Genomic DNA, 10849 nt, shown 5'->3' with positions numbered 1-10849 from the left:
TAATTCAAGACAAAAATCTTAGGAATGCAATGAATACCTAAAAGACCATCAGAAATGAAAGCTCTTCTATAGCATCGTGCAGTAATCATAATGACATACTCCTACACATATTTGTAGTAATGGGTCAAGATGTCAACACCAGGATCTAAATGATTTGATGTTTCAAAGACTAAACTTTACTCAAAAACTGTGTAGCAGTTTTTGACCATGAAGTCAAGCCCTTTATCAGCAAAATGCTCATAGAGTAATAGAGACACAAACTAATTGGCAGGGAGAATCAACAGCTGTGTTCTGCCTTCCTCGTCTCATTAGCCCACAGAAAAAGGATCCCTTCCACTGTAGGGATATCCCCAGACAGCAGAAGAAATCTGGACTCTATATCATGTAAACTGAGATTCATCTGGACTGCTATAGAGTTTCTTTCTTCCTCTCCTAGCTTTTCCTTTTTTTAAGTATATATCTGCTTTCACAAGTTTCCTCTTGTCTAGTCTGCACAGCTTCTTCCTACCTCGTTAATAAAAAAGGAAGCAATCATACGATTCTGTATTTTAACACTGAGATTATTAAAGTGTTTTCTGAATGTGGACCTCGACTCCATGTTAGACATTAAAGATTGATACTAAATCTATATTTTTCCTTTTTGTTTCTTGTAATATTTTGATGTTTGCATTGAAAAGAAAAAATGGTTGGAAATAAGCATTAAAAATACAACATAAAAATTAGCCTATGCCTCTAGTTATTAGAGGAAAGATCTGCAAGTGAAGCATGCCTTGTAGATTGTAATTTTCAAGTGTCAGGAATAGCAAATGAATGCCAATAAAGCTGCCTGCTGGCTAGGCCAGTAAGAGCTTTTCTCAGCTAGAAGCTATTCCTCTGTGTAGCAAAACCTTCCCTCCCTGCTATGTAAGATGAGAGGAAGTAAATAAGTCAGCTTTCTGGTGCTAAAGCACTCTGAGTTTGTAACCACAAATAAAAATAATTTTAAAAAGTTAAAAAGAGACAAACTTGAAAGATTAATAATATGAAAAACCCTATCCTTTCTATTTCTCCATTTTTTCCTAGTGCTTTTCCTGCTATGAGCGCTTCACTATGTTGTGACTGAGCTTAAGAAAGAAAACAGCATCAAGAACTAATTATCAACTCTGCAATCAAAAAACAGCAGCCTTGTAGGATAAGGGGAAAAATTATGTGTTTTAGGTTTCCAGGGGACCACTAGGAAAAACTTCATTTAAAAATATTTTTTAAAAACCTCAAAACTTTCTAACATTGTTTCTTTTTTAATTAGCTACAGTGATCCATGCCTCCGCTGAGTCAATGGTTGCTTAGAATCTCAGGGAAAACAAGGACAATCCTATCTACGTGCAACTGGTAGGCTGGATCCTTCTCCCAGCTTTCCTTACACCATAATTTTGTAAGCAGGCTTACCACAGCAAAGGTGTACTTACAAAACAAATTATACATATAGTCACAATAATTAGGACTCTCTTCCATTGTGTTTCCAGACATTCATTGTTAGAATAGGGAACAAAAAACTTCGCATAAAAAAAATCTTTCTCCACACTCACAGAAATTAACTGAATTAGGTGGCACAACACAAAATCTCTATTAATAAAGCAGGTATTAATTCTATAGTCTTTCCAATGCCTTTGTGCTCATTTTTTCAGTGGTGAAAAAGAGATTTAAACAGGTTATTTAGGTTAGAGTGTAAAATTATTTCTGCACCCTCCTCCTCAACCTGTGATCCTATTCTGAAGACAGTTTGGCTGAAAAAAAGGATTTGATCTTTGGACTTTACATACTGTACTTGGCACATCTGCGCTTTACTGGGCAGGATATTGGAAAGCAGTCAGAGAACCTGGCTCAGGCATTCACAGATTGCATGGCTTTGGGCAACCCATTTGCCTTTTTTGCCTGTTTTTTCCTCCTGCTCTCTGGTATTTGGTAAGGAGTGTTTTTAGAGCCATGTGATGTTTCACTATGTATTTGCAGAGTGCTTAGCACAATGGAGTCCTGATTCTGGTCAATACTATCATATCTCAAATGACAAACATACCTTCTGCCTCAGGAAGTTCTTGAGCCTCAAACTGTTGTAGAGCAGGGCTGTATATTTAGGAAGCATTGCTACATGATTGCTCTATTTTTTTGTTCTGCAATATCTACTACAACTACATTTGCTTTATTAATTATCAGAGCCAGGATAAAGGCCATGCATACCATTGGTCTTGCCCAGAACAGCCATTTTATATTCTTATATACTCCAGTAACCATCTGGTTGACTCTGCTTGATCTGTGCCATTATTTCACAATTCATTTTCATATGTTGATAACTGTTTCTTAATACTGGTCGGAGTCAGGGCTGAATCCAATGGTTCTTACATGGGTTAAATATGAGCTTTCCTTTGAAAATAAAAAAATTTGCCTTCCTTATGAATGCCTTGCCAGCCTCTCAAAGACAAATCCAGCAGAGTTTTAACAAGTGTACAGGAAGTATATAACATGGTGCTAGGAACTCTGAGAAAAGTGAAATTGTTCCTTGTTTCAATGGAGTTCTACCACCAAAACTTATCTAACATTTAAACTGCAGTCAACAGGTACCCAGATCACTACAGCAAGAATACCCAATTTCTTCATATAACTCCATTTCCGAGTTTTTCTTTTTTTTTTTTTTTATAGCTGTGGTCATCTACATGTTCGTCTGCTTGCCCTCACTCTGAAAATTCTTCAGATGAAATAGGCAACTGTTAAATTGGGAACTAGGTTCTCTTTTGCTTACCTACAAGTTAAGCAGTTCTGTAGCTTTTGGTAGTCGGCTTGGCTCATATCGTGGCATTTTCCTTCAATTACAGGCAGGAAAGTGCCAGTCTCGAACAAACCATTCGACCTCAGATTTCTTTTCATGTGTTCCGGCTCCAGTCTCCTCAGCCGGCAGTGACAAAAGCTGTAAACAAATCTAGTTAGTTACTGAGCTGGTCAGATTGTCCACTCCCACAACCTAAGGTTGTATCTACAGCTGCTACCCATGGTTGCTTGCCATATCAAATAAAAACAACCTGAACACCTGGCAGAGAAGGGGAAAGAAGGGAAAAATGACTTGACTGCCAAATGCGGTTGGTAAGTCCAAAAAGACCAAGCCAGTAAGAATAGATAAGTTTGGTACTTAACTCTGGGCCGCAGACAGGGACATCATGGGACAGAACCTCCTTAAATCTCCCACTACTCTGCCTTTCTAGCCACCCCTGGAAGACTGCAGCTCTTGCAGGACCAATCTCAAGGAAAATCCAGGATAACTGGGAAATATGTGAGATTGGCTCAAGAAAGACCAACACCTACACACACACACACACACACACACACACACACACACACACACACACACAAAGTTCTGTAATGAGCCATCTGTCAAGTTGAAATACTGGTATAATGAGTATATTGGCTAGAAGTATAATGGTTTTCTGAAGGCAGTCTTAAGTAGGAGTAGTGAAGGGACATGCCCACGCTGGAAAGGACTGGCCTTATCCTAACTGTGATATTTAACCCAGAGGTTATGAGAAGCTGGTTACAGAAAGTCTGGTTAAGAAAAAGAAGTAACACTGTTATTTCTGGATTCATGACCCAGTCTGCAGCTGGAAGGAGAGCGATCTACTCAACCTCAGCCTTCATTGCCTTCAAATGTTTAAGGAAGTCAGACAGTAGGCGGTCTGCAAAACAGGACTAAGGAAACTTTGAAACCTAGGCATAGTTGTCACCCTTCTTCTCTGTGGAAAATGCATACCATAGCTTTTCTGGCTGAGGATCAGACAGCGACCTGGCACAAGGCATCTGCTTCATTCCCTCCTGAGATGCAAGAGAAGGAAGAAGCTGCAGATGCTGTCTGAAAGTCAAAGACAGGAAAAAGGCCCTAGATTTGCAACAGACTTTTGAACACCTACATGAGACAAAAGCTGAAGGAACCACACTGCTACTGTAGAGCCAAGACCCTCTATGGGCTTTCACAAGCAGTAAGGAGATGCTAGGAGAAAATACCTCTATCAAGTGACGGGTAGTAAGAAATTTGCAACTATATTTTCACATTCAAGAATTGGTGCCTTCAAAAAGACCTCCAATAGATTTCTAAGAATAAATGTATAGTGGCAAAATTGTGTTACCTCCAGCCAAATTCAAACTGTAAAATGTTAGTGACATGATCTCATGATGATCTCATGATTTATATATAAATCATGATCTCATGATTTATAGAACACCAGCTTCTGCTCTTATTGAGGAAATTCTTCATTAAAACAGAGCTCCAGCTAGATGAGCCTACTGGATTTACTCAATAATTTTGAGAAATAAGCTTTGACTGTCTGCATGAGTTGGGCTGGAATCTCTTTTTCCAATTTAAAGAGAATAATGTTTATAGCTTTAAATACTATGTCAATTTAAATGTTATAATGTTCCACAATCATGTATTTAAACACAGAAATCTGTTTATTTACCCAAACAAAACAGAGGAAATGATTCCAGCCCTCAGGTTTTGAATTCTCTTTTAAATTTGTGAACATCGGTCCACAACTTAGAGATGTTTGTGTATCTATCTATGTACCTCCAAAATACTCATATTTCATAGGCTTTTTCACATTAATATTCACCAACAGTATCACAAAAGTTCTTTTTCTTTTACATAACTGTAAGCAACAGTAATTCTAGAAACACTAGAGAAAAAAAAGCATAGCAATGTCCACAGTTACAAGAAAAAGTGCACATTACTTGGTCACAATCACAGTCATTACTTGGAAAACTATATGTAACAAGTAGATATAAAATATCACTGATGCCTTAAACTCATTGTCAAAAACAGAATTACATAAAATTTTGTACATGAAATAAGGCAAATTTAGGAATGCACAAGGAACTTGTTATTCAACAAAAGCTAAACAACAGAACAGACAGTACAGTAAGCATGAACTAAAGTACTTTTTTTCTATATACTTAAAAATAAGCCTGCTGTAGTGCACAAAGAAAACACCATTAATGTGTAATCAATATTATAAAATAAGAAATAGAAGGGTAGGGAAGAGCTGGGGAGAGGAGAGAAGAGTTTAATTATAGTTGCAGCTGCATCCATTTACACTTTTGTACAGTTTTAGCTAGGCCTGGGAATTACACAGATCATACCAGAAGTGTCAATGACCTTCCTCTGTAAGAATTTTGTTTAAATTAAGGAAAACAAAACAAATACACACAAGAGTGCAAATTTTCAGATTGTCACTTGCAACCTCTTAACATTCAATCATCTACATCCAATCACAACTAGAGGGACTTGTACAGGACAGCAGCAGTGATTATGGAGTTAGATGAGATCACTGTAAGAAATCAATTTCTCCTTTTTTTTTTCTCAATGATATGTCTTTTTTTAAAAAAACCCTCAACTCTTTATTAATTACTAATAAAGCTGCAATATATTACAGAATGGAGTTGAGAATGGCATGAGCGTAGGAAATGCATGCTTCCTTTGGAAGGTGTTCCAGAGATGACAATTTACAGTACAGGGGAAGAATTATCCAGCATCAAGAGTTACTTGTTGTAGAAAGAATATGAAGGTGGGGAGAAGGACACAGCCAGGGGCTCAAGAGAGGAAGGGGGGACTTACAATAGCTCCTCAAAACATTTTTAGGACCAGTGAAAAAGTTTACCAAAGTAAAAATGAAAAATCTTGAATGAAAACAAAAATCTTTTGTTTTGTTTTTTATAAAAATTACATTTTTTTAAAATACAAGATCCTTTTAATTGCAATTGTGCCCTGTAGCAACAGGACTTTTGGCAACGTTTTGCCATATACTGCAGCTTTAAGTCCAATGAGTCAGTATCACATTCCACTAATATTGCACTTGGATCTTGAACCATTTTTTTTTTTAAAACCATCACAGCATCTTCTGTTTCCTCCACATGTTAGAATGAGTTAATTTCTAGCCACTTTTTCGATATTTATGCTGACACACTAAAACAAAAAGCAATAGGCTGGACACAGTAAAGTACCTCGGAAATACCAGAGGTCGAAGTTCACTTGAAGCACCTTAACACATCACTTTATGGATCAAGAACAGTGTGGCATTATGGTAATTAACTCTCCTAAAAGACTGTGCAGTAACTGAAGTGTGTGCTCTGGGAAATCAAAATGTCATTAGTGGAAACTCTGAGATAAGACCAGGCCAGTTTGACGGTCACATGACTCAGTTCTGCTGCAAAATAAGGTTTTCCAGTTCATCTGCAGAACGCAATAAAAAGGCGGCTGATTCTCGGTACCCTGCCACAAGCTGCCTCACTGCATTTATTTCAGTTGGACTCAGCTGGGGTCTGGAGCTTGTACTACTGGAGGATCCAGAGCTGGTTGCTAACTGCCTCTTCATACTGAGATCTGTTGGACCTGTAAATAACAAGGGAAAAGAAGAGAAGCCTCAGATCCTGCTGCCACAGACCTTTCACCACCACAGGTTTGTAAATACAAATTCAGAGTAGCAAATCTGCTCACAGCTGAGTGCCAGCGAGAAGTAGCACACACAAGCAATAAGTCTTCAGTTCCCGATTCCCTTGACAGGAAACGCAACAATTATTTTCTATATACAACAGACACCCTTAAAGCTCTGCTCGCATAATGCAAGGTGCAGGCCCACTGCCAGCAAAAAATTATCCCCCGGGGGATCCCAGCAGCGTAAGCCTCTTGCAGCCGACGCTGCCCCGGATCCGATGCTGGTGAGCAGGGCTGAAAGCTCATTGCCTGCGTCCCCCCCAGCTGCAGCTGCCGTCATAGCCCTCACAGCAAACCGCACATTTGTGTTCTCACTGCAGAGAAGCAAACTCACATTACCTTTATATCTATTTGCACAAATGTTTACGCTTCAATTAGCAGGCGGCCAGACTGTGAATCCCTTACTGACGTAGACAAATGGTCACTCACTTGAATAGCCCTGATGCCACGTGAGTGCTTATATAAAGAGTTGGTCATGAGTGAGATTACATGCTGGTCACAATCTGGCTGTTATAGTAGGGAGTACGCTATCATCAAAGCTGCTCCGTTCTGTGGGGGTGAGTACAGCTGGCAACATATTACAAGATGCTTTAAGGGTCTGAACGCTGACAACAGAATTTGCAGCAATCACCATGTTGCATTGGCAGCTTTCTCCACTACACCAATATGTTTAGCACTTTTCATCAGAGAATATTCTCAAGACCACGTACGCGGCGTGCAGAAGACAGCACTCCAGAGGGCAGGCTGCAGATTACCTCGATCAGCAAAACTGTCTCCTATCATGAAGTTCAGCTTGGTGTGGTTTTTCCCGAGCAGTGTGACCCTGGTCATTGCTGAGCTAAGATGAACAGTGCTTTGACGAGATGTTTGCATTTTTCACTTTATGCAATACATTTATACAATACACTTAGTTATTGTATAAATTGTATTTATTTATATAATACCTGGAGAATAGGTTTGTTGAGAGGAAAGGTAGACATGAACTCAGGCTTTTTTTTTCTTTTCTTTTTTTTTTTGGTAATCACAGAAGGATGCACATGGCAAGTATACCTATCCAGCAGTTTATTAGGTGCAAAGCTGACAAAATATTGTTCATTCAGTTTGACAGCATAGCAAATCAAGATTTCTGGCAGGCAGAAGATCAGCCTGGCCTGATCCTTATCTTAATTCTCTCCTGGAACCTGGGATCAAGCTATCCGAAGGAATGAATCTTGCTTTCCTGTGAGAGCGATTTCCTAACAGAAAAATGTCACTGTTCAGTTTCATGTGGAAAATGTACAGCAGTGCTCAGGTTTTCTCAGCACTGGCCCTTTGGATGGACCTGACTTCCTAAAGAGACTGGGTTAATTATAAAATTTAGCACATTCAAATACAGAATATAGAACACACCAATTTATTCTCTAGAGGTTCTCCAAAATAATCGTAGCAGGATCCCATGATTCAAAAAATATTTGCTAGCTTAAGTAGCATTAGAAAGAGATGCACCGATTTCCAGACACTGAAGATCAGGTCATAAACGTTACTTATTTTTCTTTCCTTTATGATTATACTGAGGTATAGTTGAGACCACTAAGAATGTCAAGCGTGCCATGTACCCACACTCATTGAAGTTAATGAAAAATCTCTCAATGGCTTGAGTGAATGAAAGCAGAGCTGGGACTATGAAAAGAAACTACTCAGAAAGGATCCTTTTGGATCTTCTCATTTCCAGCTATGCAACTAGTATGCACCACTTAGCCTTAAAACTATCTTATCCAGTTTTACACTGGCATAAAGGAACTGACTTTTAAATGACTTCCAGTGTATGAAGGAAAATTAAAAGGACAGTTAGCTCAGTGAATCTACTGCAGCGTGACTATACTCTGTAGGGAAATGGCTGTGTTACGAAGAAGCTCAGAGGATATTTCTAAGGAAGTAAAATCCACCCCAGCATTGAAAAGAAGGGAGTACAAATCATAAAGCCAGCTGGACTGAATGGTTGTAAGAAGCCATTAAAGACTTTTATATTTATTGAGGCAGTAGTGAAAAAGCTACTGTTGACATATTGAGGGCACTGTGCTCCAGATGAACCTACTTTAACTTTTATGTTCTCTCCTTGACTCTCATTCGTGTCACAGCCAAAAACACACACAGAATATATGTCAGAACAGAGCTTCTGTGGCAGAGCAAATTTTTTTCTGAAAGGGAAGTGAACGGATTTTCTCCTTGGTAATCCAGATTTATAAGTGGTTGAATAGGATATTAAATTTGTTTCACTCATAAGAAGAAAATGTATAGTTCTCCATATTCACATCTCTAAGTTTTCCGTACAAAAATGAAGACACACAGTAAAAGTGTTAACTCTGAAAGGAAAACTAGGAGACGGCCAGATGCCCAGCAGACATAATTCAGTGCAATGCTTTACAAATCGAGAGTCACTCTAATTTACACAGACTGAAGATCTGGCCCTGTATCTCTAATAGCATTTATTAACTCTCATGAGGAGTTTTTTAACTCTTCAGAATATGTATCTTTGAATCCCTGAAGGAACTGGAAAGAAAGTTTTGTGCAACTGCATCTAAGAATTAAAATAAATCTGCAGTCTGCACATGCAAGGAACCACCAGGACCCAGAACCCCTCCTGCTCTGGAAGGCTTCTGTGGTATATTGAGTGCTTATATACAAAGGAAACGAGAAAACTCGGATTTTAACTTACTCTTTGATTTTTTAATTTTTATATAGCAGGAAAATTGCGATTTTCCTTCACTCCCCAATTCCTGCCTTGTACTTAACAAGTCTCACTGCTGTCCTCCTCCTCAAAGAAACCCTCCCCAAGCAAAAAAGTAAAAAGATCCAGACATAGAGAAAAGAGCTTGTGTGTGCTATTTTGGGGTAGTGAGTATGTCCGTGCCTTCCCAGGAAGGGAAGCTGCATGTGCTGGCAGGGAGTTAAACAGAAAGAGAACAATCCCTGCTTGATGTGGGAATAAGAATTTTAGTTCTTCCTTCAGTTATGTTGTGTGACCCCTACATCTCACTTCCAAAGCTCACAAAATTACTGATCATTAAAGCTTACTTAGTTTGCTAAAAATGCTATAGCTTATCTTTAGCTTTATCAGTCATACCTGGTCCTTCAGAAAACAATGAATAAATGCATCATATTCTACTAGTGAAGATTTTTTCCTGAGCAACTTTATACAAATCAGCTATTGAAACACAGCAATCTAAATCTTACTAATAAATATCCACCACACATCTTTATTCAGACAAACAAATCACAGATATTCTGAAGGCTTCCAAAATAACTAGTTAAGGTAGACAGCTCATGCATATCTATCTTCAGAAGCCATCACTACAGATGACTAAATCTAGAGAAAGCTGAACAGCTTGGACACTATTTATTCTAATGACTGTCCTTTACTTTTAGAACTATTTCCTTACTATTCTTAACACTATTTATTAAGCTGCCAATCTCCATAGCACCAAGGAAGTGCATCCTTATATAGAGGAAAAGCCTAATGTTATTTGTTTGCAATGAGTTTTGCAGTGTCAGTTTCCACAATACTCCTGCACATTTTAGCATGTTTTGTCCTATCCCAGAGTAGTTAAAGAAAATAGCAAATCCTGAATGCAAGCATTATCAGGTTCCACAATGGCTGTAGCAACGTGCAAGCAAAGAGTAAGCATGTCTTGCAAAGGTGAAGACAGGATACTTGTTTTTATGTATTTCTCGTAGTGCATATCATTGTAACTCAAAATTGTCACCTCTGATGCTTTTATTACAGCACAACATCCTCTTAAGCAGTAGGTTAAACAAATTGCTGAGACAGATCCTTTCTTTAATATTATTTCCGAACAGCGCGATATTGTTCCTCTGCCTCTTGGAGAGGCCACCTGATCGACACTTTAACAAAAGAATATTTTACGTTTACCACCTCAGCCCAGCTACATATACCTGATTTCCCTTGTGATGTGAAATGGTTCTTGTTGGAAACACATCAAGCAGAATACGAAAACTCTGAAAATCCACTCTTCGTGTGCTAGACAATCATTTATCAAATTAGCTGCTGGAAATATCTGCTATTAAATACACTGTGGGACAAATGACTTCCCTGTAAATTGCAAGACTTAAACGGAGCTAGTTATTGCCTCATGCACTACTTCTTAGCAACATCATTTATGTCAAATTCCCAAACATGGGTCAGATGTAGATATGCCGTTAGAAGTACTGATAACACAGGAAAACCAGTAACAAACATCTCAACAAAAATCCCGTAAGAATTGTATGCTGTCACTGAGTAGCCATCAATTTTATAGTTAATAACTGCTGAAAGAAAAGAAAAATAAATGTCGGTGACTCCCAAAA

At 38.5% G+C, this 10849-nt stretch overlaps 1 protein-coding gene across 5 annotated transcripts in view; it reads right to left on the bottom strand.

The window, feature by feature from the left end:
* Positions 1-4040: 4040 nt before the first annotated feature.
* The window catches only part of NOL4 (nucleolar protein 4), a 197229-nt gene continuing 190420 nt past the window's right edge, over positions 4041-10849 (bottom strand). For all 5 annotated transcript variants that reach the window (XM_009683064.2, XM_009683062.2, XM_009683063.2 and 2 more), the window contains one exon: positions 4041-6403. In XM_009683064.2, coding sequence (XP_009681359.2) covers positions 6210-6403 — 194 coding nt within the window. In that variant the 3' untranslated portion in view covers positions 4041-6209. The remainder of the gene's footprint in view (positions 6404-10849) is intronic.

This window comes from Struthio camelus, chromosome 2 (assembly GCF_040807025.1).
Source record: "Struthio camelus isolate bStrCam1 chromosome 2, bStrCam1.hap1, whole genome shotgun sequence".
Lineage (NCBI taxonomy): Eukaryota > Metazoa > Chordata > Aves > Struthioniformes > Struthionidae > Struthio > Struthio camelus.
Note: the sequence above shows the minus strand (reverse complement) of the source record. Positions and strands in the feature narration are given on the sequence as shown.